The sequence below is a fragment of the Aulonocara sp. 'chitande type north' Nkhata Bay genome, linkage group LG22, assembly GCF_057382095.1.
Source record: "Aulonocara sp. 'chitande type north' Nkhata Bay isolate Kocher_YH1m ecotype deep benthic linkage group LG22, A_spYH_male_GT1.1, whole genome shotgun sequence".
Classification (NCBI taxonomy): Eukaryota; Metazoa; Chordata; class Actinopteri; order Cichliformes; family Cichlidae; genus Aulonocara; species Aulonocara sp. 'chitande type north' Nkhata Bay.
Window position 1 is genome coordinate 2390991 of NC_141364.1, and position 27216 is coordinate 2418206.

The 27216-nt window shown below is 43.3% G+C and overlaps 1 protein-coding gene and 1 pseudogene across 1 annotated transcript; one reads left to right on the forward strand and one right to left on the reverse strand.

Annotated features, from left to right (window-relative positions):
* The first annotated feature begins 674 nt into the window (after window positions 1-674).
* Window positions 675-12521, forward strand: LOC147303164 (uncharacterized). The gene is made up of 7 exons (XM_086281209.1): window positions 675-819; window positions 1399-1509; window positions 8866-8952; window positions 8985-9089; window positions 9183-9322; window positions 11997-12109; window positions 12389-12521. The coding sequence occupies exons 1-7, from the start codon at window positions 675-677 to the stop codon at window positions 12519-12521; spliced, it is 834 nt and encodes a 277-aa protein (XP_086137335.1).
* Window positions 12522-22294: 9773 nt separating this feature from the next.
* LOC147303165 (uncharacterized) lies at window positions 22295-23334 on the reverse strand (annotated as a pseudogene).
* Between the last annotated feature and the right edge of the window lie 3882 nt (window positions 23335-27216).

Genomic DNA, 27216 nt, shown 5'->3' on the forward strand with positions numbered 1-27216 from the left:
TCCCCAACTTAAGTCCTCAACTTAATAAAATTGCTATTACTGTATTTTTCAGACTATAAGGCGCATCAAGTGAAACCAAACAGGCCTACCTTTATCTATATGATCACGCACTGTCACACTGTTTGATTTGATGTAAAAGCTCGAGTAGGAAAAGTGCCATATGACCTCTGGTTTTTGTGAAGAAAGTGAAATTTTTCAAACTGCATGAGGAAGTAAACACCAATGGCATGAAACACAGATTTAAAATGAGTTGAGGGCATTCTTCAGTTGGCCACTAGCTGAAAGAATCTCCTTTGTCTCACTGAAGCTCTGTTAGACATGTGAGGTGTTCCCGTGTTGGAAAAACTCTGAAATTGGTGTGCTTCTGTCTATTCACAGTATGTACTAATTCAAGACAAAGGTATTCTTGTTTGTACATGTATGTATTTCTGTTAGTTTCAAAGTTCCGTGTTGCAACAGCCAGTAAAAATGACAGACAATGTTTGTTTGTTTTTTATTTGACATGTGCTCTCACTCAAAGGTCTGCGAACCACATTGTAAAGTACCAATGAAGTTAGCCTCTCTTTGTTTGTGGTTTGGTCTGCTGCTACTTCCTGTTTGATGCTGATGATTAAAACCTGCCTGACTGACAGAAACAGACAGTGAAAGCTGCTCAAATACTTTCACCCACCAAGATGTCTGCAGACAGTCAGACTGCAGCCGATTTTAGAGTGAAATACAGCAGAAGGATCGACAGTGATGGACGAGAGCAAGAGCACAGTGAGGTTGAGATGCTAGATGATGGAGAACAACATCCTGATGTTGGGCTGCAGGCAGCTGGTAAGCAGGAAATAAATAAACTATTGTACTATTGCAAGGTCTTGACCTCACAAAACAAAGTGCCTTGAGCCAACTGTTGTTGCGATTCTGCGCTATATAAATAAAACTGAATATGAGGGAATTTAAGTTGGTTTAATATGTTTAAAAACTGTTCAGTCGTCAAAAAATTACAGAAAAGGAGGGAAGTTCCACAAGACTCTTATCTGACAGATCTGAGGCAAAGGTAGAAATATTAAAAACAAGGAAGTCTTCTTAGACACTGTGTGGTGCAAGTGAAACCACAGGAAACAACTCGAGAGTGGTCTTCATGTCTACAGAGCTAATTGTATTTTTAAGCTTATTTTCGACCATACTGACAGATATACTGGCCTTTTTCTGGCCCACATGCTCTAAGAATCACCTAGAAATATTTCTCCTTCTCAAACACTGTTTCTCTGTTTTCTATATGTTAAACAATCTCCTGTAAATATGAGACTAACATGATGAACTTGTTCAGCTCATTCTCAAGATGAGTGCAGTCTGATTACGACGTATTAATTAAAATAATACAATAATTAAATCTCAATTTTGTCTCTGTAGAATTAAACATCCAGATGAAGCTTTTAGCTGTGAAAAGAAGATGGTTCAGAGCTTTTGAAGTGAATCTTGGGCTGCTGTATCTTTTGATTCTGTCTGGAATCACCACACGATGTGAGTAATTTTATTAAAATATAGCCTGGTGGATGTAATATTTTACAGATTAGATGTTGATGTAGACTTGCTTTTGTTTGGCTCCTATTCTTATTCATATTTTAGTTAGAAACAGTCACCTGTTCCCCCTCTACACGGGAAATGGGTGATATTTGACACTACTGGTCATATTTGACCAGTAGTGTCAAATATGACCAGTAGTGTTTTATTGTTTATTTATTATTGTTTTCTTTTCTTTTTATTGTTTTTAAATAGAAAGGTCTGCAAGAAGAAGAATGAAAAGGAAAGTTTTCAGCCTTCATTAGTAAAGTAATCAATGCTGATCCCAAATGTAACTTTATTTAAGGCATATGTGATGAAAGCTATGACACAGTTTCTCTATAAGGCAAAACAGTGTTGCCCTTTAAAAAGCATTTCCTGGTTTGTATGCACCGTGAGACTGAGGTGTGAATGTGTTTTTCCTCTCTCTCTTTAAGAGCTCCTCTTTGGTTGAACAATGAAAAATAATTTATTCTTGCCTCGCAAATTGTTTGATAGTCTAATGGGCTTTACAAATATAAAGAAAAGGGAATTCTCCGTCTAGCGTTCAGCACACTGGAGGTTATCACTCATATTAATCACATTCATTTATAGGCCTGTGTTTCTTTGCATGCTGTCACTTCCTCAAAGCCATTTCCTGTCTGAAACAGATAAGAAACAGAAAGCCAGCACAGATCCAAAAACTGCAGTTCCTTTAATGACCACTAAAGGCTGATTCTGAAAGCGAGTCAGTCCCCACAGACTACCATGTTATGATGAGCACCTTTCCAGCATTAAAAGCATGTTTCCATTCAGGACAAAATGAGTTTTGGTCTCTGAGATTAGTTTCCCTCTTAGTATTTAGTATTTAGTATTTATTTATTTATTGTCATTGTCAAGAACAATGAAATTGCGTTTGGGGCTTCCATACAACCCAAAAAAAAGAAGAAAATAATAAATACCCCTTAAAACCCAAGTGTACATATTTAACCCAGTGTGACTCCAATGCAATAAGACAATCCTTAGCAATAATGTTCGTAGAAATTCAGACAAAGACCTGAGAAACATGACAAAATACAACAATGCAACCCATTCAATATTATTGTACTGTGAGATATGATATCAGATATGATAGTTATCTATTTAAGAAAGAGGGGGGGGGGGGGCAGGAGGGGGAAGAGAATAAAGATATGATGCACCAATGCAGACCAGTTCATTGCTATTAAGAAGTTGGATATGGTTATTGTCCGTGAGAGGGGGGCAGAGAGTTCAGGAGCCTCACAGCCTGTGGATACAGGCTGTTGGCCAGTCTGGATGTTCTGGCCTGTATAGACCTGTACCTTCTCCCTGAGGGCAGCAGATGGAAAAGGTGGCGCGCAGGGTGATGTTGGTCCCGCAGGATACTGTGCACCCTCCTCAGACAGCGAGTGGGGAAGATATTACTGATCTCTGGCAGACTTGTTCCAATAATTCTGCCAGCTTCTTTCACCACCCGCTGGAGTGCTTGCTGATCGGCCTTGGTGCAGCTGGGGAACCACACTAGAAATCCATACGTCAGAACGCTGCTGATGGCACAGTTGTAGAAGTTCAACATCAGAGATCTGGGAATGTGTGCGCTCCGCAGTCTCCTCAGGTAGTAGAGGCGCTGTTGGGCCTTCCGTACAACTGAGGTGATATGGTTGCCCCAGGACAGGTCCTCGGTCACAGTTACCCCCAAGAATTTAAAACTGCTCACCCTCTCCACCGCCTCACTGCCAATGAAGAGAGGCAGATGGTTGTTATGACCCCTCTTCCGGAAATCTACAATGATCTCCTTGGTCTTTTTGGTGTTTAAGACCAAGTTATTGTCGTGGCACCATGACTCTAGTTGTTGCACCTCTGTCCTATAGTTTGTCTCATCATTGTTGGATATAAGTCCGAGCACTGTAGTGTCATCTGCAAACTTAACAATGAGATTGGACGCGCAGGAGGAAATACAGTCATGGGTGAAGAGAGTGTATAGCAGAGGGCTCAGAACACACCCCTGAGGGGCACAGGTGTTGACCACAAGGGTGGAAGAGGTGTTCTTACCCACTCTGACACTCTGTCTACGGTTAGTGAGGAAGTCCACAATCCAGTTGCACAGAGAGGAGTTAAGTCCCAGTTGGTGGAGTTTGGGACGGAGTTTGTATGGCCGGATGGTATTAAAAGCCGAGCTGTAGTCTACAAAGAGGAGCCGTGCATAGGTGTTCCTGTGTTCCAAGTGCTTCAGTAATGTGTGCAGCACTGTGGCGATCGCATCCTCGGTTGACCGGTTCTCCCTGTATGCAAACTGGTGCGAGTCCAGGGATGGTGGAAAAGCAGCTCTGATGTGTTTAATGACCAGTCTCTCCAGGCATTTGGCGGGAATGGGGGTGAGTGCCACAGGTCTGAAATCGTTCAGACATGTGACATTTGACTGTTTTGGGATGGGAACGATGGTTGCTGCTTTGAAACAGGATGGTACCAGTGAACAGGACAACGAGGTGTTATATATAGAGGTGAAGACGTCCGCCAGGTCCGCAGCACAGTCTTTTAGCACCCGGCCCAGCACTCCATCCGGCCCGGCCGCCTTCCTGGTGTTAATGCTCCGGAACACACGCCTCAGCTCATGAGTGCTCAGGACCGGAGCAGGGTCGGTTGAGGGGAGAGGGGACAGGACAGGGTCGGTGTTCTCCCTGTCAAAACGGGCATAAAAGAGATTTAGATCCTCAGCCAGAGTAGAACTGTCGGCTGAGGGTGATGGTGTTCTTCTTTTGTAGTCCGTGATAGCCCTGATGCCCTCCCAGACCTGCCTTGGGTTTGTGTTGTTCTCAAACCTGGCCTCGATACGCCTCCTGTGCTGCTGCTTGGCAGTCTTGATGCCTCTTCTCAGGTTGGCCCTGGCAGCACTGTATGCCTCCTGGTCCCCGGATTTGAAAGCGTTGTTCCTTGTTCGAATAAGTTGTTGAACTCCGTGTGTCATCCAGGGTGGATTATTAGGGAACACACGGAATCGTTTCCAAGTTGTTACATTGTCCACACAGAAACAGATGTAGTCCAAGACAGTGGAGGTGTAACTGTCCAATGCGACACGATTGTCAGTGTCCTGCACCTTGAATACATCCCAGTCTGTGCAGTGGAAACAGTCCTGAAGCATCGGAATAGCGTCCTGCGGCCATGTTCTCACGGTTTTGGTTGTAATCCCAGTGCTCTTGATCTTTTGTGTGTATATTGGGTGTAGCAGAAGGGAGAGATGGTCTGACAGACCCAGGTGGGGATAAGCCTGGGCTCTGTACGCATTCGCCATGTTGGTGTACACCTGGTCCAACGTTCTATCTCCTCTGGTAGCACACTTCACATTACGGTGGAAATTGTGAAGTACAGATTTCAGGTCCGCGTGGTTAAAATCCCCAGCCGCAATAAAGACACTGTCCGGGTGTGCTACCAGGCTGTTATTGATGCTGCTGCTCAATTGTGCTAACGCTAGCTTAGCATTAGCATCTGGTGGAATGTAAACAGCGCAGATGTAAACGACAGAAAATTCCCGAGGGAGATAGAATGGACGGCACTTTAACACCAACAGTTCTACCTCTGTACTGCACAGTTTTTCCGTTACCGTGACATTCGTGCACCAAAGGTTGTTAATATAGATGCACAGCCCCCCGCCAGTCTTCTTACCCGAGTCCGCAGACCTGTCGGCTCGATAGGCGGTGCGGCCTGCTAGATCGATAGCCGCATCGGGAATGGCGCTGTCCAGCCAGGTTTCAGTGAAAATCATGCACGAACAGTTATTAAAAGTCCGTCGAGTGGCGATCTGCAGTCGTATTTCATCCAGTTTGTAACGGATTGAACGGGCGTTGGAGAGGAATATGATCGGGAGAGGTGGTTTAAACGGACTAGTCTTTAGCCGTGCCCACAGGCCTCCCCGCTTGCCTCTCTTCTGCCTCCGCTCGCAACGTCTCCTCCTGCGGCTTGCTGTTGCGGGTAGCCCCGGGGGCTGCTTAACGATCTCCGGGGGGGATGAGATACTCGGATGTTAGTTGAAGATCTCCACGGCTTAGTTGTAGTAGATCATCTCTGTTGTATTGAAGTAACCCCAGACTGTGTGAAATAATACACAGTACCACCAAAAGTGCAAAAGTGTAGGAGCTCCGGGCCGCTGCGTCTGTGCGCGCCGCCATCTTGGTTTGACTGATAAATGGCTTTTAGTGGATTCTATTTAAATTCATTTTAAATAGAATTCTCTGATCAGTAATATGAGCTGCTGTGTGGTACAGCCTGACCAACAAGTTTGTTTTGCTGACTGAGCTTCTAGTATTTCATGAGTCTCTTACTTAGCATTGAATGCACTGATTGATTGAGCGGTTAAGAGATGGCCCAGTGTGTGTGACGAGTTATCTACTGCTCTCTCTGTTGTTAGTCTTGTGCATCTTTCATCATGTCAGCTTATTAGTAATCTATGATTGCCAAGCTCTCTCCTCCCTTCATCCGTCTACTGCAAAATTTCTGCACTGCCATCAAGAAAGACTTGATTTCTTACCCCTGCTCTTGGCTGGAGTACCAGCTTACCTTTGCCAAGAACCACAACCATCTCGCTGGAGAAGGCGCCACTGATGTCGTGGCGAGCGGCTGGTGAGGGTCCTAGACTTTTTACATCTTGGTGTTCCCTGGACCCTGTTGGACCCGGTCCCCTTCACCTGGTGTCAACCTTGGGTATCTGTGGCATCTTGCACAGATTTCACCTACTTCTCCCACTGCTGCTTCTACAGACGTGGTGCCCATTAGAATAGGTCTGGTGAATTTAAGGTCCATCGTGAATAAAACTTTTATCCTTAAGGAATGTTTCATGTCCCAGAGTTTGGACCTTCTCAGCGTTACTTAAACACAGACCTCTCTGGGTGAGTCCAGTGTTTTTTCAGAATTATTACCCCACTGTCACTCATACTTTAATACTCTGAGGTCCTTGGGTCATGGAGGAGTTTTGCCGACTGTTTTCTGCAGCTTTGAACCGAGCCTTTTACGAGTTGAGACTCTTCCGTCCGCTGCTGTGCACAGCGATCTATTGGTCACCAAAGTATACAACAAAGATTTTTTGTGGGAATTTTCAGACTTCTTGGATGAAATTATGTCAAAATATGAGCAAGTTTTAATTGTTAGGCGGAGTTAAAATTCACATGTGCTACTCTGGAAAGCCTCTGGTAAAAGACTTCTTAGACTTATTGGACTCCTTTGGCCTCACTCAGTTGGTGAACGGCCCGACCCATGAATGTACCCACACACTGGATCTTGCTTTATCTTAAGGTTTACCCATTTCTAATTTATTCAAACTCTTTGCTCTTGCTCGGTGCTGACATGTTTTTACTCTTCAACGGCTGCTCATGTCTCCACTGTTTTTAATAATTTAGACTTGCAGCCCTCTGTGTCTTCCAGCACTGAGGAGCTTTCCCTGTAATTTAATTCCTTGTGCCGTACGCCATAATACTGTTGTAAATTCTGTGGCTCCAATTAAAACCAGGCGATCAAAGCCCAGATCAGACCCTTGGTTAAGTGATCATACCCGTGCCATCAGATGGGAGTGCAGGAGAAATGAAAGTTGAAGATGGACAAACTGCAAGTCTCTTCTGAGACTGAGAGCTGGTGTTGTTTTCAAAGAGCTGTGGAAACTGCAAGAGCAAAACATTTTTCCGACATCATTGCTGCTAACGCTCACAACCCCCTTGTCCTTTATAATACATTAACACTGCTTTTAATGCCCACGTCCCTCTGAAAGCTTACAGAGAACTCTGATAATTTTGTTAACACGGAGCTTGTATTTCTCTTGCCTCCCATCATCGGTCCATCTTGCTCCCCTGCCTGGCTGTCTTTGATCACTTAGAGCTTATTTCCCTTTCCTCTCTTGGGAAACTGGTTACCAGTATGAAACCAACTGTGATGTCGTTCCTCCACATCTTCTTAAGGTTGTTACTACTGTTGGTCTTTTTATCCTTAATGTCATTAATGGTAATTTGACCTCCAGCCATTTTAAACATGCTGTGGTGCAACCCGTGTTGAAGAAACCTGACATTGACCCTTCTGCTTTGTCTAACTTTGGCTTTTTTTCCCCAAAATCTTGGGAAAGATCGTTTACACCCAGCTGAAGGCCTTCCTGGATGAATGTAAAATTTTGGAAGAGTTCCACTTTGGATTTAAAACAAACCACAGCAGTGAATCTGCTCTTTTAAGGGTTTTTAATAACATATTTTTAGCAATGTTTTCTGGGAACAGAGTTTTCCTTGTCTTTTAAATTTACAGCTGATGACCATAACATTCTCATCTCCAGACTGGAGCAGTGGGTTCAGTTCTGCAATGGTTTAGGTCTGACCTCTATGACAGGAGTTTCTGTGTCATGATGGACGATCTTACCTCTGGTTCCGCTGCCCTTCCCTGGGGGTTCCTCAGGGTTCCATTCATTGTCCTCTACTGTTCTCTCTGTATTTGCTGCCACTTGGTGCTAGTTTTAGAAAGCATTGTGTTTCATTTATATGCTAATGCCTGTCAAGTCTATTTCCCTTTCAAACACAGTGGTTCTCTTCAGCCTCTCCTTGATTATCTCAATGACATCAGGGGGTGGATTGCACTGAATTTTCTTAATTTTAATGAAAAAAAGGCAGAGGTCATGCTTTTTAAATCCAGTGCCTCCAGCTGTGTATCCCTGCCTTTGACCTTTCCTCTTTGGCCCCACGTGAAAAATCCAGAATCACCAATTTAGTTGTGAAAATGGAAAGCAGCCTAAAACCTGACTGGCATGTCAATGCTGTGGTTAAGTCCTCCATCTTTCAGTTCAGACGGCTGTAAAGATTAAGCCATCCTGTCTAGATGCCACCTAGAGACAATGCTGCATGATTTTAACAAGAACAAGAGCACATAACCATGGTTTTAGTGTACCTTCACTGGTTCACCGTTCAGTTTTAAATCCATTTTAACATTCCTTTATTTCTTTTTAAGCCTCTTAATGGTTTTAATAGTCTGTCTGTGTGCATGATTCCTGGCTCATATCTTGTGTGTGTTGTGGAGTGAATGTTCTTGTTGTTCCTTCAAACTCTTCACTCAACACGGTGATTCTGTGATTATCTCAACAAAGCAGACAGGCAGCAGCATCTGCTGCAGACTGATGCAGGTGCAGCCACACTATGTTAGACAGTGGCCGTCTGTCATTGTGCGACTAGTTAGTTCACTTGGTGCATTGAGCAGCATGCAGCTCAGCATGTGTTAGTTCCATTCATGTGATGGGAATAATAAAAACTTCATTGATAAAATGCTTTAAACTTTAAATCATTTTCCTGTTTTGTTTCTAACCAGATATTTTAGTCACTTTGGAAAAAGAGCATCTCCAGGCTAATTGTTCAAGTAAGAAATATTTCAAAACAAATATAAATAAATATTCATGAACTAACTTTGCAGTCATTTTTCCTTTTTTATTCCTGTTTTATTTTTATTTTATTATAATTATGTTTGTTCTCAACATGCAGCAAAAATAATTCAACTACAGCAAGAAATCAAGTTGCTAAAGGAGAAGATCAAAGGTAACAAGCTGTTAAAAACTAAAAATCTTTATTACACAACAAAAACTATGAGCAGTAAATAAATACCGCCTTTAAAACGTGTTTGACTTTAAGAGAAGTGTCCCGATCGATGGACGAGATTTGGAAGCAGCTGTTACTTTAAATCCACTGAGGCAAAGCACTGGCAAGAGAGCAGGAGAGCCTGTCAGGATAAAGGAGCTGATCTGGTGATGATAAACAGCAAAGAGGAACAGGTGGGTGTGTTTGTTCATGTCTGTGTGATCTTTGATGGAGCTGACAGTCATCTGTTACTTGTGTCTTTGACCTGCTGTCAGTCTGTGACCTGCTTCCTGTCTCCACTCTGATGGATTTCTTTGGTTCTCCTTTTATGTTAGAGACATTCACATTCAAATGCAAAGTTTTTACACAATTTTGAAGCAAAAATTTAAATTACACAGAAATGTTCCAAAATAAAAGCAATCCTCATAATCCTGGCTAAGTTTCTTATTTAATAAAACCAAATAAAATATAATATTAACAGTGATCCCACTGCAACAGTAACTGAGCTTCAAATTCAAATTTAATTTGTCACACACACAACCATACACAGTACGGCATGTGGTGAAATGCTTATTGCTGTGCAATGCCCGACCATTAAATGACAACAAGAATTGACAGTCAGATTTACAGATTACTACAAAATTTAAAGATTTTAAGTTAGGAATTCACAGTAAAAGAATGTGCAAATAATGATTTACGAAAGAAATTATGAATAAAAATAAAAAATAAATTATAAGAAGTGTGCAAATAAACAGAGTGCTGTGGTGATGTATTGTGTGTGAGAGAGTCCAGTCCTACACCTGGTTCAGGGCCCGAATAGCCTGGGAGAAGAAGCTCTTCTTCATTCTCTCTGTTTTGGCCTTACGGGAGCAGAAGTGCTTCTTAGACCTCAACTCAAAGAGTCCATTGTTGGGATGGGAGAGGTCCATCATAATCTTCCTGGCTTTGGTCTTGCACCGCTTGGTGTAGATGGACAGCAGGTCAGGGAGCTCTGATTGAATGATGCGTTCGGCCGAGCGCACCACCCTTTGCAGATCTCGTCTGTCCTGCTTGGTGCTGTTCCCAAACCAGGTGCAGATGTTTGCCGTCAGGACGCTCTCGATGGTGCAGGAGTAAAAGTTCTTGAGCACCTTCAATGGCAGATGGAAGTCTCTAAGTCTTCTGGGGAAAAAGAGATGCTGGCATTAACACCAGAGTGTTAATGTGACAGGACGATGACGGGTCCCAAGTGATCAACTTTTCAACTTGATGAAAAGCTTAGAGGGAATTATTGTGTTGAATGCTGAACTGTAGTCCATGAACAGCATCCTAACATAATTCCCTCTTCCAGTGTCCAGGTGACTCAGGGATGTGTGGAGCAGGTGAGATATGGCATCGTCTGTGGAACAATTAGTCCGGTATGCAAACTGAAGTGGGTCGATGGTGGCAGGAAGTGAAGAAGTGATGTGATCTCTCATCAGTCTTTCAAAACACTTCATCACAAGTGAAGTGAAGTCAGTGCTACTGGGCGGTAACCATTGTGGCAAGTGGACTGTTGTTTCTTTGGGACAGTGACAATGATGGACTCTTTGAAGCTCGTGGGAACCATTGCTTGGGCCAGGGAGAGGTTGAAAATGAACATGAACACCAGTGCTAGCAGGTCAACTCAGGCTCTCAGGACCCGACCAGGGACTGCATCTGAACCTGCAGCCTTCCTGGTGTTCACTCTCCTGATAGCTTTCCTCACGGCATGCTCTGTGATGATGAAAGCCTTATCTTCACTGGCGCACTCTGTGCGCACGCAATTTGTTGTTTTAATTGCTGCAGTGTCGAAGCGTGCATAAAATGTGTTCAGCTCAACAGCCAGTGAAACATCGGCATTCATCATAGCATAGCATCTTTATTTATAGCAGCGCTTTACATCCAACAATGTTGGCCAAAGTGCTACAAATAGAAAACAAAGAGAAAACAGTTTAAATTACATATAGAATATCTTTAAAAAGCAATATAATTAATAAGAAACATATTAAGAGACATCAACAAGTCATCATTGAAGAAGCTGGTTGTTTATAGTCCATTATTGTCTGCAGTCTCTGGTGTAGCTGTGACTCTAGTTTCCTGTAGCTCTGCTCTGCCTTTCTGATCGCGCTGCTCACGTTTTAAGACACAGCTTGTATTGCATATTACCGGAGACGAGCCTGTCTTTGTAGGCAGCGGTGCGTGATCGCAGATGTTTTTATCCACCCACGGCTTCTGGTTGGGAAATGTTCGAATGATAGATCCCAAAACCGCTTCTGTAAACATGTTGATGAAACATGTCCCAGTCTGCGTCATCCGGAGCGTCCTGCAGCATGGCCACTGAGTGGTTTGTCCAGTGTGCGAACTCCCCCCTGATTGGTGCTTGCTGCTTTAGCCTTTGTTTGTAAAAAGGCATAAGGAAGATGGGGGCATGGTCTGATTTTCCAAATGCCAGCAGAGGCTGAGCTTTGTAGCAGTCCTTGAACGGAGTGTAGCAGTGATCTAATGTCCTACTGTCCCTGGTAGGGCAGTTGATGTGAGTTGATGTACACAACATCCTGGTGAAGTGCTTGTTGTTGTGTGAGAGTCCGTGTCTGTGTGATGAAGAATATGAAATGTGCAGGCAATGACCACAGGGAATTCCGGAGGGAGATAGAAAGGGCGACATTTAATGATCAAAAGTTCCAGATTGGGCGAGCAAAAGCGTGTGAGTGGGGAAATTCTTTGGGTATTTTTGATTTCTGCACAATGGAAGAACTGAAAAGTTTCATCACATTTATTCTTCCTTCTGACATATTCACAAGATGATGTCACTACAACAGAAGTGCTGAATTATGACTGGAGCAAATATTTGTGTCTCTTCCCAAATAGATATTTATCAATGAACTGAACCTGAGAGGAGAGTCCTGGACTGGTCTGACAGGCAAACAGACATCAGGAGGATATAAATGGGAATGGGTGGACGGATCAGCGCTGACAGAAAGGTGAGACATTAGTTTGTTTCTATTCCAGAGTTATTATTTAGAAGTGAAACACTGATGTTTTGGAAGATAGATCAGCAATACATGAGCTGAGCTATTTTCCAACAGCCCCACAAACTGAATGTAAAGAAAAGCAGAAATCCTCCTTTGAATGAACAGCTGTGCTTGAACTCTCTTCATCTGCAGTCTGTGATGACGTTCAGTTACAACAAGTCAGTTTGAAGGAATCAGGATTGAAAAAAGTTTAGTCCAGCTTAATATCATATTTTATTTCTCTGACAGGTTGTGGGCACCAGCACAGCAGAGTACGAGTTATGATTCCTATGGAGTCTGCTGTGATGATAAAGGGAACTTGAAACAGGCAGTTGAACATTATGTTGGTTACAGCTCGAAGACCTTCATCTGTGAGAAATGAGTTTGGTGCTTTGATGTAAATGTTTGAATAATCCAACCAAAGACACCTCACTATGAAATGTCCTGCATGAGCCTCAGACTCAGCTTACAGTCTTTACTTGTTCATTCTGCATCATATATTGATTACATATATTGTCCCTCTGTGCTCTGTGCTGTACAGTAAGGTTGGAAGTCATCCACACAAAACCTTGAAGTACTTCATTACTCTGTAGTTCCAGCAAATTGTTCTAATAAAAGTCAAAGTGCAGCTTGTCTTTACTTTGCTTTACTTGGTTTATTCATCAGTCTGTTGGTCCTAAAACTTCAGTAAATGTCTTCTTCAGTTTCTCTCAAACAGCTGAAAGTTGCTGCTTCTTACTTTTAGCTACAAATGGGGAATTTTGACAGGAGATTGAAATGAAGAAGAAAAGCAGATTTAACAATTTTCAAATGTGCGAATAACTTATCAATTCTCTTTTATGCTGCATTTGTAAAGTAAGGATAGAGAAGTTGGGGCTAAATGGGATGTTGAATTGTTGACTCCAGGAAACAGAGTTTATGTAGCTGAATGTAACCAGGTTCTTTCTCTCAATGTATTTTAGTTGTCCAACTTTAACCTGACATTGTCAGAGCTAAATGTATTAAAGGACTCCTGTTATTCATGTTTTTGATCTGCTGTGTGCTTTATTTCCTGACTTCATTCTGATGGATCATTTCTAAATATGGATCTATTTTTGTACTCTGAATTTTAATGTTTTTCCTTTTGTTTTCTAGATTATTTTGTACTAGCAATCCACAAATGTCTCATTTCTAAAGCAAGAAGAAAATGTTTAAGAATGATATATATTCTGATCTAATATTAGAAGCCTTGAATAGGTAGAGGAGGATACAGAGGCAGGCTCATCTTCTTCAGTCCACAGTGCCAAGAGGGAGACAGGTGAGGTGTGGCTGACCACAGTGATGAAGAGGGGCTCGTCTGTGGCTGCAGCGTTCTTCTTCCAAGTTACTCCTCCGAGTAAGTTTTCCTCAGATGATCTTCCAGGTCTTTTATGGGCAAGAGGCACCAGCTCTTCTCTTTGAAAAAAAATTCCAAAGTAGTATGGGCTGCTTCAGAAAAGGGTCCTTGTCCGTTCTTTCTTCTTATGTTGTCGTCTGAGGTGTTCTGCTCTTCGCAGCTTACTAAGTTGTTGCTTTATTTCCTCCTGCAGGGCAGTAAGTCCCTCCCTTTCTGTCTCATTGGCCCTTCTCCACTGTTTCCTCAGTTGTCTTCTCTCTTTCACTAATCTGTCAATTTCCCGCCGTCTCCTGGACTTTAACTGGTTTAAATGGCCTTTCTGCTGTCTCCGAGTCTTGTTTTTTACACCAAACACAATATTACATGTATAATGTGCACTAACAAAACTGCTAAAAATAACAACAACTCAGACATAATGTACAGGACATATACTGTTTATCTATTAATTAAATTTTGCATTTTCTAACCAGCCTGTACGCTCATGTAATACCACTTTGTACCACAAGAGGCTGCAGTGAGCCAGCATCTAGTCTGCACTGAGCTCACATTTGTATAGTTGTTGTTGCACTACAGAGTTAGGTCAGACCACAAGTGTGTTGTTCTTTTACAACAAACAGCAACAATCACTTCATACAAACCTGTGTGTTACACCAGTGGAAGAAGCTTTTCCTTCATCAGTCTTCTTGTTTCTTACTATAGGGGTGAACAGCTACACTAACACTCTCTGGCTCCATGCTGCCCCCCTGTGGTGACAGTTTGATTTAATGTTTGTGTGAAATGTTAAAAGATACATGTGAAAGGAAAAGGAGCAGTTTGACATTTAAGAAGCTGGAGCTATAGTTATTGTTTAAAATCTTTCAAATTTTCAGCACCACAGAGAGTGAGAAGCAGGTCTGCACTCTGTATCATATCTTTATTCGATGTGGATGTGGATATGGGAGAACAAAACTATACAACCTTGGGTTAGGGTAAAGTCTACAGCACAGTTGTTGTCCCTGTATAATGTAGTAGTGAGGATTTGTGGACATGTTAACCACATGGGGTAGCTCAGATAGTAGAGCGGGTCACCTACTCACCGGAAGGTCGGTGGTTTGATCCCAGGCTGCCTCCTGGCTGCATATCAAATATCCGTGGGCAAGATACTAACCCCATGTTTGCCTACTGGTGGTGGTCAGAGAGCCCGGTGGCGCCAGTGTCCGGCAGCCTCGCCTCTGTCAGTGCGCTCCGGGGCAGCTGTGGCTACAATGTAGCTGCCATCACCAGTATGTGTGTGAATGGATGGTTGACTGATTGTAGTGTAAAGCACTTTGGGGTCCTTAGGGACTAAGTAAAGCGCTATACAAATACAGGCCATTTACATGATGCTCACTTTTCTGCAATTTTGGACATATGGCAATCATTGCGACAATGTAGGATCAAGTCAGTGAGAACGTCAGTACTGCTGTATGAACATCTGACAATGAATATTCCCTCACTGGTTTTGAGTGGTTACTGGAAGATGATGGCAATTGCTAGCAAAATGATTGGTGAAGTCCGCGTCACAGAGGTGCACAAAGAGCTGACCGCTTGGGTGAAAAGTTACACAAAACTCTGGTTCTGCGCTGCTGAGCTCCACTAAGATCTTTGTGAAGAAGGACAAAGTTCTGGTGGCCCACAGAATTGTGCAGCCTCAGAAACTCTCAAGCATCCCTATCTGAGTTTTCAGCCCAGGGGCTTCACTAGTCTCCTTAAGGTGAGGTGTTTTGGCTGGGGCACTTCAGATAGTGCCCCAGCCAAAGTCTTGACAGGAATAAAGCCTCATCCACCAGCATTCCAGTAGCTCCTGAGCAGGGATGGGTATTGATAAGATTTTTACGATTCCAATTCCATTTTCGATTCTGTTTAACGATTCGATTCTTTATCAATCCTTTTTTTTTTTTTTTAAAAGGAGAACACTAAGGTTGATTAGCTTAAAACTTTGTTTTTTATCTTCTCTTTGAACAAGGTAGAAATTTAGGGGTAACATGGCCTTACAAACCCAGCAGTGAGATCTTAAGAGATCCACAGCCTACGTCTCTTCAATGGGGTGTCACAGGGTCCCCAGAAAAAAAATTATAAATGTAAAATAATAAAATAAATATTCTTCTGTAGCAATAACAAAGTATAACATAAATTATTCTGTAGCAATTACACAAGAATATCCAGTAATGTCCCTGCCTACAATTAAACACATTCACTTACCGAAAATCGGGGGCATCTGCTGTGGCAAATGGGTGCAAGCCTTTGACCACAAACTGAGTCACTGCTCGGTGACATTCGTCTATCCTGGTCTGAAAGGAGACGCTGCCGGTAGACTGCAGCGAGAACTGCCAGCATCTGAGCCAGACTCTGTCTCTCTCATCATGGTCACTAAACGCACAGTAATGGCAGGTTTGTAATAAGGCAGACCGCGCTAACATAATATGCACTGTTGTTGATTATTTACCTGCCGCATTAACAGGAGAGGACGTGCAAACGTTAGCGCTGCTGCTGGTTGAGATTCACGAGTCCGGAGCGGAATTAAAAACACAACATTCATTTAAGGTCATCGTCTGTTTTGTGAGCAAATGCTTTTGCATATTCGTAGTGTTTCCTCCCTTAAATGAAATCTCTACTTTGCAAGTATTGCAAGTTGCCCTGTTGTCATCTGTTCTCGTAAAGTATAACCAAAGTTTTGAGCGTTTGAGCCGCCATGTTTCCTGCCAGGTAAATGACGCTCCGCAACGTGGTGACGTCATTCGGGGCGACTGGACTCGATAAGGGAATCGTTTGCAAAAATGCCAAACAATTCCAAGGAATTGAAACAGTGGGAACCGGTTCTCAACAAGAACCAGGTTTCGATACCCATCCCTACTCCTGAGCTTAATATTCCTTCCCCTTGCTTCTGTACCAAGCCATGCAGGCAATTGTGATGATGAAAAAAGAAGAGAGTCCTAAATTGTGCGTGGATTATAGGCAAACCATTAAAGAGGCTTACCCCACCATGCATACAAGGAATGGATGCTTGGTAAGAGATGTTGTCTACTGCCAAGCAAGTAGACCACATGTTAAGTATAATATACTTAACATTGATATTTTGCAGTAGACTGCCAGAACCCACAAAGGAGCTGTATTTTGTATCCAGAAGGGACTTTATGAGTGGGATGTGATTTTTTTGGACTGTTGTTAAATCTCAGTTCTTTGGTCTTTGGGCTGAAGGAAGAACAACACTCGGTGTATAAATGCTCAATCAACAATCTCTTTATTCCATACAATTCTCATTATTCCATGCAACACTTTTGAGCATTAACCATCCGGAGGGGAGATGTGGACAGGAGGGTGTCTACCAGATCTCGAAGTGCCTGAGCGTTTCTCACATTCCTATAGCTTCAGCCCCCCTCCAAACTAAGCATTCACATTCTTTCTCTCTTACGGCGCCTACGTGACGGCCTTGGCTTCCTGTTTTATCTCCTCCTGATGAGATGGGGCAGAAAACCTCTACGGTATGCTCTGTTCTCTTCTAATCAGACAAATAAGGCCATGATTCTCTGAAAATAGTATTTCTTATAACTCAGCAGTATCATGCATCATAAACAATATCATTCATTCACCATAAATCAGCAGTCTAATGTAATACAAATCAGTTTAACAAATGTAGTCGTTTTCCTTCAAGTCAGGAGAATAATGCAAACTAAAGCTACATAATAATTTCACAATCTTTAATTAGGGGCATAACGTGGCATAAGATAATATAATAATCTCACACTGTAGAACTGTGATTTCCAAGTAATATACCTACCTGGAAAAGCCACCAAAATCCAGATGCACTCTCCAGAAGGCCCTTCATTACTTCATGTCAATCATCGGCTCCAGATCCCAACTTCAGCATCAGCCAGCTCCAGCATTAAGGTATGCAGTGCAACCAAGTGGCTCACCCTACCAACTTAACTCCTCCAGGGCACCCTCTAGTGGTGGTTGTGGAGTCTGACACTACCAGTGTACACCAGTGTGTGGCGGGGGCATGGTATGCCGTTCCCATACAAAGAATTGCAGTCAACCTGATGTGCATTATTGATGTCATAATAGCCTGTGTCATCTGATTCACAGCACACCTAAAATTTGAATTAGACTCTGCCAACAGGAATCAATCTTATTAACGTTATGACATCTCTCTGGGGAGTTAGCTCACACCAGGTTACCACCAAAAGTGGAAGCAGTAATGTGAATAAATGTTTTTCTTTAACAGAACTTAACAAAAGACTTCTAACTACACCCGCTGACTGCACAATTCCTGCTGTCTGTAACGACTCAGTTTCAAATGCTGAGTAGGAAATTAGTTGCTGTGTGCCTCATGAAGAAGGAAGTGGTTTCTGTGATCAGCTCTTTGACGCATTCAAGCCACAAAGTCTCTGATCAGATGTGAGACAGTAACATTAAAAGCATTAAACTTTATTAAGTTTATTTGTAGCTCATAAGGCCACATTAGTCTGTTGTGTCACGTATCTGCAAGTTTCAGATCACACAACAGCAAAAGAGAAGAAACTACAGCATTTTTAAACACCATTTAGCAATTTTGCTTTATTTATTATTGATATTCATGACACTAATCATCATTTGACTCAAATATAAAAACAGCAGCCGTGTCTTTTTATCTATAAAACAACAGCAAGTCTGACATCTTCAGTGACCAGTCTGAAGTCTGCAAACATGCTCATGCTGCAGCACATCACAGACCATAGCATCACATCTGTGAGACTGTGGTACACAAAGCCTTAAAGTCAGGAAAAATGGCAAGGCCTTTTCAAATAAGAAATAAATAATTTATTACATTCTATAATCCTTACAATATTTAACTGACAGAGAGTAAGTGAGCGTCTATAAATACATAATAGTAGTGCATATGTTTTGCGGGTGTGTTTGTGTTTGTGGTTAGCTGCTACTTCCTTCATGCTCATCTCTTGAAACAGCTGCGTGACAGAGGCGGAAGCAGATGGTTGAGGCTTTTAGTTCTCCCAAAATGTCCACAGGTACTCAAGTTGCAACACATGTGAGATATAGCAAAGGAGACCGAGTGGATGGTGAAGAGAAAAGCCAAGTGGAGATTCAAGAACATGAAGACTACTCCATCAGTCCTGGGTTACAGGAAAATGGTAAGCTTTGAAAATTTTGTGGTGCAGCAATGAATGCTGACTTTCACATTCAACACCTAAAATAGCTTAATTAGCTTAAGATGCTTTTGAAATTTTTTATGTTAATATGATTATGAAGTCTCCTTTGAAACCTTATTTAGAGATAAAGTATCTGAATTTCAGGAGTGAGACCACACCTCCAAACACGCTCCTTCTGGTTCTTATCTATGATCCCCCAATTCTAGAGCTGTTCCTTCTCGTTTTCGTGCAAACACAGTTCGCTCTCGTCCGTTCTCGTGTGAACACCTTTGGAGAAAGTCTTTAACACAGCTTATTTTACAAGAGTAACATAATTTTACCCATCCTTCCATTTTCTTGCAATCACCTTCTCATTAGTGGTGGGACAATCAATCCAAATATCGATTGTATCGATACTAAGTCAGTATTGGTATCAGATCGATACTGGCCTAGTGAGATCGATTCTTTACTTTAAGTTCTGCTCTTGTTTCCAATGCTGTGCTTTCGGCAAAGACGAAACAGCCAAGTCGCCGGACTCGCCGCTCCTGGGACAGCGCCAGAGATGGGGGTTGTTCAGTTGTTTACATGATAATTATATTTTCACCTGTTGTTTTTGTTGTTGAGAATTTTAATTGTAATTTTTGTATTATAGTTTCTCAACAGTACTCATTTTAATTGTTTTACTGGTTTTGGTGCACTTTTATTTTTAGAAAGAAATACTAAACGAAACCATCACGGCAGACCCAATGGCATTTTCATGCTTCGCAGCATCATTTACTCTTACAAAAATCACACGGTTGCTGTAACATTACATTCAACGGCTGCAGCCCTCCCGCTGCCAGCTGTACACATCACCACCAACAACAACTTTGTCCTAATTATGTCCTGGGTTTTAACTCTTTAATAACACTATTTAATAATAAAATTAAATATGTCAGTGCGCCCCAGGGTGGCTGTGGCTACAATGTAGCTTGCCATCACCAGTGTGTGAATGTGTGTGTGAATGGGTGGATGACTGGATATGTAAAGCGCTTTGGGGTCCTTAGGGACTAGTAAAGCGCTATATAAATACAGGCCATTTACCAGGCCATTTATTAGCAATTCATTGAGTGTCAACCTTTTTTATTTAAAAGTATCGGTATCGGTTTGACACCAAAATATGCAGTATCGCACACCACCACTTCTTTTCTGTCAGCACATCAGACAACGAGCTACACAAGAAACTGAATACCATATGAACTTACTAGCAGCTTTCTCACTGGCCGACAATCTGGTCTGCTATGTTTATCCAACCAGTCGTCTCTCTGCTAAATCCAGTTATGAAGTAACCACATCCATGCAATTCAGCAAGATCACCCACCAGCAAAGCTCATAGCAGTTGCTTTGAAACAAGGCCACAGACCGGGAGAGTTAGCGGAAAAGCCAACGGACACCAGCGCCGGACCCAGAAGCCACAACGTACCCATGCTTCTGTAAAGTCTCCTGAATATCCTTCCATTAAGGATTCAGACTGGACCAGCTACAACTGCTTCCATTCACCAGCATTCTAACTTTCAAGGGTTCTTAACCACACAAATCTAAATGTCAATCCAAAGTCTTCTTACTTGCAAAAGCAAAAATTGCAGCTCCAACAGCAAAAGTTACTGCATACCTTGTAGCTCCACCCACCCATCAGCGCCAGCTAGCAAGCTCAGTTCTGTGCAACTGCCTCCTAACACCATTTAATAACTGGAAATCATTTGCTAGTTCCATGCTCTGCTGGTCCTCCATTGCTGTTTATCTCTGCTAGTCATGGGATGCCAGTTTTAATGTATAAAGCGCCTTGAGGCAACTTTTGTTGTGATTTGGCGCTATATAAATAAAATTGAATTGAATGTTTTCCATCCCTCATTCTGCAAAGTGCAGTTCTCCTCTGATCAGTCTCTCAGTTTAACCAGCCCTTCAGAAACTCCCCACCCTCTGTTCATTTCAGAAATCGGCACATTAGTTATCACTACCTTACCCAAAGTAAATTAACCAGCTAGGCACCCCCTCTCAATTTCTACTCAAAGACAAACTCACATAAGCTTTCACGAGCCATCAAGCCATTACCTCAAGTCTTAAAATCCTGGCATGCGTCACTGCTCTCTGTCAGAGCTTCAGTTAAGAGTCATGCCACGTCGCTATCTGATCAAGGGTTCCCCTCATTAAGGTCTTATATTGTCCGAAATTTCCTTTGATCTCTTCTTACGCCATTCCTGCAGAATTTTACGACTTCCTCCACTCCACTATATGGAATCCTTGTGTTAGGGGCTGGTCTCCGTGTCTGAGTAAGACTCATCAGCACGGTCGATGAGTCTTACGAACAAAGCTCTGATACAAGGCACACAACAGCACCCATACGTTGCTAATATAGCAGGGAAAACAGACAAAGAAATCATAATTGACATAATAAAACCTTTCCCTTGCCCAAAGACAGAGGTCATCCATGCTTCCAGTGGGTTGTCAACTCCTGAATGGTCATGCATTGTGGTGGACAGCGTCTTCAGGCCTTCCAGAACTCTGATCACAGAGCCATCGGGTGCTGTGTTATTAGGAATAAAAGTACAGCACTCCCTTTTTCTCCCAGCAACATGTCCAAAGCATTTCTATTTTGCACTGCCATTAAAGATGTTGGACCCGACTGCAATAGTCTCTGCAATGCCTTCCTCCACCTGTGGTGAATGTCGGTACTGCGGATGCCATATTGGAATGTCAGATTTGAGTTCAAAGGTCACAGGGGAGCAGGTGGTTAAGCCAACATCACTAGGCCCCTGTGACCACAATGTGTCAGGAAACTGTGAGAGGCCTTTAACGACCTCTGGATGATCTGTCAGTTCCCTGCCATGTGTCCTGGAATGGGATGATGTTCCAACATAGTATCATCTGTGTGAGATGTTGAAATTCTATAGGTTTTAGTACTTGGGGAGAAGGAGACATCAGGAATCTGTGTAGGTTGCCAATCAGTTGCTCGTGACGCTACGCGTATCATGGGACTGAAGTCCTTTGCTTGGTGTCCAGAATGAACCACTAGAGACACATGAGGCACAGACTCGTGACCCATTTGGAACCAGCTTTCTTGTTCTTCCGCCAAGTGGACCAGGGCTGCTACCCCCTGCGGTCCAACATAAATATCCCTGGTAGAGACCTTCCATACCTTCCCCTCCAGGAATTCATGGAACAGGTATTCATACCACTCAGTAATTTCGCGGTCATAAAAGAGCGTCACGTGGTATGGGTCGATGGGTGGAGCATATATTGTCCAGGGCCATAATCCAGGGCCGCCAGAGCTGGAAGTGTGCCAAGATGCCATCAGAGGTTGTCAGATGGGCTCAGTAGATTTCTGCTGTGCGGTCAATGTCCTCAGACAGCAGCCACTGTCCTCTCGTGCCTGTGGCCACACAAGGAAGCGGTGTGCCATCTCTCAAAGTCACTGTTAAACCATCAGGCCCACACATGATCACAGCTCTCAGTTTGATGAGCAGGTCTCGCCCCATCAGGTTCACAGGCACTTGCGCTGAAATGACATATGGATGAGCCACTGCTTGCTTTCCAATTTCAGTCTTTAAAGGAATTACCTGCCTTTCCCCCTTCTCCCCGGCCTCCCTGTGGAGTGTGTCACTGCTGCCAGTCCGAGCTGTACCAGTCAACCTCCCAGATCGGCATTTGGGGTCTTCGTCCAGGGATCATGTGTGGGTTTGGAGCCTGATGGAATGGACCACCCCTTCCTCCCTGAGGCGGGCCCATATGCTGCTGTATTTGTGGCTGCTGTGGACAGTCTCTCGACCAGTGCCCAGGCTGATAACACATCAAACAGACACCTCTAGGCCCATGACCCGCTCCAGGCGCACCCCTTCCATAGCCCAGGGCACCGGTGGGCAGCCTTGAACTACCATTACCTTAGGCGAGCCAGTTGATTTGTTCTCTTTCTTTCTCTCACTTACCTTCTGTCTCGCTTCTCCCCAGTTGAGCTTAAGAAATTGTTCCTGAAGCTCCTTTAGGTCCACTTTCTTCTTATCTTTCTCTTATTAATGCTTCCCCAAATAATGCACCAGGTGTCTCTCCCAGCGATTTGCATCTGCCCCTTCTAAGTCAGGGTAATCTAAGATTTTTTCTCTTGCCTTTTCTGGTACCCCCTCTAGCATAGTCTTTCTAAACGATACCTGGGGTCGGATATTTTTGACGCATGGAATTCCCAATCTGCTCCTGCATTTGAAAAAAAGGGTGTGGAGTCTGGTCTGGTAGTGAAAGCTGCCAGTATTTCTTCCAGTGCAGTAACTGTAATGCACCGGCCAGCTATGGCTCGGAAATCCCCTACCCCATATGGTATCTTCTTTCACCCCCTGCTGCAACCACTAGGGGCATTTCTAATGCAGATGCAGGGAGCATCGCGTGTCACTCTTCACTCCAACTTGGTCACACACACCGATTATTTCCTTCCACATTTCCCGTATTTTACCATCCTTACCTGTTGGGTGTCCTCAATGCATCACCTAGTTTCTCTTTTTGCTTCTCAATTGTCTTCCATTGAATTTCTTCCTCTGTTGAACTTCTCACTCCTCTAATAATCTCCCCTTGTTCAGCAATTATTTTTTAACTGACCTGGAATTCCCTCTACTTACCACCAGATGTCGCCGTCCTTGTTGCTCCTCCTTCATCTCGCCTATGAGTCCGCCCCCTTAGGCAGTCTCCTTCACAGCTCGCTTTGAGGCACTTCCTCCTCTGCCGATTCAGGACAATGCCCTAAATCAGCACACAGAGTGGGTGCGGTCCGCTCTTTTAGACCTCAACCACACCAGAACAATGGACCCACAATCTTCAGATCACGGCACAAATTACTTAAACTGCAGCACGGCGTCTAACCGCGGTTTCTCTTTTTCCCAAAACACAATCAAATTATACCCCCCAATAAACTCACAATTTACAACAATTAGTTGGCCTCCCGTCACAATTTCCACACACACCACAAAAACACAATCTTAAACTCAAATCTCTTAGTATCTGCACTTACTCCCAAACTTCTCTCGAGACCCCGACTCTAACGGGGATTTTCCGACACCACAAACACACTTTAGACTCCAATTCCTTTATTACTTCAATTTACTCCTGAACCTCTGTCGGGGTGCCGAATCTTTTTATTTTTATTTATTTTTATTTTTTTATTTATTTATTTATTTTGGAAGTGACATCAGAAACAGCAGCATGTGACATCACGTGATGGCGGAGCTTCAGTTCATCCTTTGTCATCCTTTTTTTTTTTTTTTTTTTTGTAATAGGACAGGGGGAAAGAATGAAAGAAAGAGGGGGAGAGGAAGAAAGAAAACCAAAGGGGAGAAGAGACGGTGAGAAGGGGGGGAAGAGAGAAAAAAAACAAACAAAAAAAAAAAAAAAACTCCTGGGTCACCTGTATGGAGAGAAAGAAAAACAAAAAAAACAGGGGAGACAGCAAACAACAAAGAGCAACATAATAATAAAATTTAAAAAAAAGCACCATCACAATAAACTAGCTAGTCATAGATATCAATAGTTACTAAATAATAAACGATATTGTGCAGCACGCAAGATAGACAGCGCACAGTGTGCTTTGAGGCAGCAGCCAAGAAAGCTGTAGTCCGCATCTGTGAATACCCATGTGTACACCTGTGTGCATACCTGTGTGGATCAGCATGCTTGCATTCCAAAGGTTTCTCCATGTAATGATCTGCTAGAGAGTGTGGGGAGCCACAGCCCTGTCCTCTATGGTATCAAGCAGGTATGGAGGAGATCAAAACTCCAGACATCCAGAGGCCCCCAGAACACAAGAGACCAAGGAAGACCCACAGAGGGGCAGCCGCGCCACTGTCCCAGTAAGAGCTGAGGAGAGTCCCAGATGAGAGCTCATTCAGCAGCCGCGGAGCAGAAGCCAGGGGGAGTTGCAGTGACGTGCCCGTGAGCTCCGCCGGCAGCCAGCTGTGCCTGAGTGACCGAGCCCCAGGCCGAGAGGCCGGGGGCACCCCACCTCCGAAGTGGCGCGAGCGAGCCCCAATAAGCAGCCGCCAAGGAGTGAGCCGGTGTGTACCCGGACGCCCACCCCCAGATACAAAGAACCACCAACGCACCGACACCTGAGGGAGTCCGCCACCGGCAGGGTGCCGAATCTAACAGCAATTGCACACACTCTTCACGGCCCTCTAGTTGCAGCAGACACTCCGGTTCAACCCAGCACAGAATTTAACTGGCCCAAGCAACCAGTCCTGCGTTTATGCAGACTTGAGTCCGTAACGGGGACTCTAACCCCGACTTAGTTATTTTAAGGGTTCCAGTCTGAAGGTTACCAACCTAGTCCTCCCGTCCCACAGGTCTCGCCCTCGCATCCAAGAGCCTGTGGAGCAGCCAAGCCCAGAACACACATGCGGCCTTTAGCCGGTGACAAGGCCTCTAACCCCAGTTTTCTTACAGTAGGCTAAACATCAACCTGAAATTCTTGACAAACGTCTCCTGCTGTAACGGACTAAGACAAACTTTTAACCACCTATTTATTCTACTGAGTGAATTTACACTGGGATACGCTCAACTTAGCAAACAGATAATTTAGCATTCATCCAATAGGCACACTTCGAATAAACAGGTGGTGCTTACCTTTTCAGATGAGTGAGCCGGCTCTCTGTTCGCTTCGTTTGCGCGATCTCAGAGCAAAAATGTCCCGGGTTTCGGCATCAAAACTGTTACCTCTAAACAGTTTCACCCCAGTTCTTAGATTCCTCAGGCCTCCAGAGACAACACCAGCACTAAGTAGTCAATTCACAACACTTTTATTTATCCACACTCATTGATACAGCTTCTAGAAGGGAGATGTACAGGACCCTGGAATTCATCAGCAGATCTCAACTCCTTTGCTGTTGCACACAGTTTTATAGACGTGACCCCCATTCTAAGCCCTATACGATGTGCCATAAAACTAAACACTGTGTTTGTATGTTGTGTGTGTGCGAGTACGTGTGCACGTACCTGTGTGTAAGTGCATGTGTATATATGTGTATGTACCTCTGCGTACGGAACTTCTTGTGGATCATAAAAGTGCATTTCCCTTCCAGACCAAAGTTATCCAGTTTCAAACACTGTACTGACACCCACACCCAGGTATCTCCTTCGGAATTTCCACTCAGCCAGTGTTGCCAACTCCTCAGTAAGGAAAATCGCTATTGGTTGTCCTAAAAGTCGCTAGAAGTCGCTAAATGACGTCATTGCCTAATTTGCATAACTGGTCATGCTAATGTAATTGTAACCTATGTTGTTGGAGAGAGAAATAACATCGTGGAAGAGACATAAAGTGAGTAAAAACGTCCTAAATGCATTTAGAGTTTATTTAGAACTACAAATTAAATTTATTTTAGTAATTATTGTTTTTTTTAATGTCACAATTCCAACCCTGCTCCTTTACCCGGGCTTGGACCGGCAAAAGTGACCCGAAATAGGCGCTCTGGTGGAGTTACTTTGTGTGTGTGTTTATAAGTAGTTTTAAACCTTGTGATCCACAAAACAGCATAAGAGTAAAAGAAGAACTGACTGCGTTACAGCACCTGCTGCTTGTTGAGAGTAAAAGCGATACGCGCCTTCACGTCTTTTTTTAGCAACTTTCTTTAGAAAAAAAGTTGCTAAGGGGTCTGAAAACTCGCTAAATATAGCGACAAAGTCGCTAAGTTGGCAACACTGTACTCAGCTTTAGCTTCTTTTTGTCTTATTTTCACAGCTCAAGGTGGGGGAGGGTCTCCTACAAGTCTACGCCTACGTTTATGACACATTTAGGCCTATATTACATCCAGGGCAGTGTCAGTGTCTCTACTATACTTCTATGTCCTAAAATAAGCTACAAACATCTTCTCCTTCTCTTGTTCGCTCTCCCTGTCTCTTGTGTTAAGCTTGCGAGTCCAAGTTCATGTCTCTCCATGTTTTAAAAGTCTTGTTTCTATGTTCATTGTGCTTAGTTTTACTTTTCCTTGTGGTGTCATGATCATTTGGGTCAGCTGTGTCTCCCCAGGTGTTTCCACTTCCCTCATTACCCTGCTGTGTATTTAAGTCCTCTGTCTCCCTCTGTTCATTGTGGGTTTGTCTGTTTCCCTCTCCCCATGTCAGGTCAGATTCCAGGTACTGCTTGATTCTGTTTGCAGTTTTACACTCGTACTCCTGCTCAGAATCATGTTCATGTCTCGTTTTTAATTGTTTGTAATTAGATACTGATTACTTTTTTCAAGTAACTTGACCAACACTGATTACTGCAGAGGTCTTTGACCTTTGTGCCCCACAGTTATTACTGCTTCTAGGGGATGCCTTCTTTGGCAGTGTTGGTCAAGTTACTTGAAAAAACTAATCAGTAACTAATTACTGATTACATCCCCCAAAAAGTAATCCTGTTACTTTACTGATTACTTATTTTCAAAAGTAATTAATTACTTAGTTACTTAGTTACTTTTCAAAAACACGATTTACAACCTGAATAGGTGATAAAGCGATAGATCTTTAAGCCCAATTCTACTTTTTCTGCATAATCCATCATACAAAAT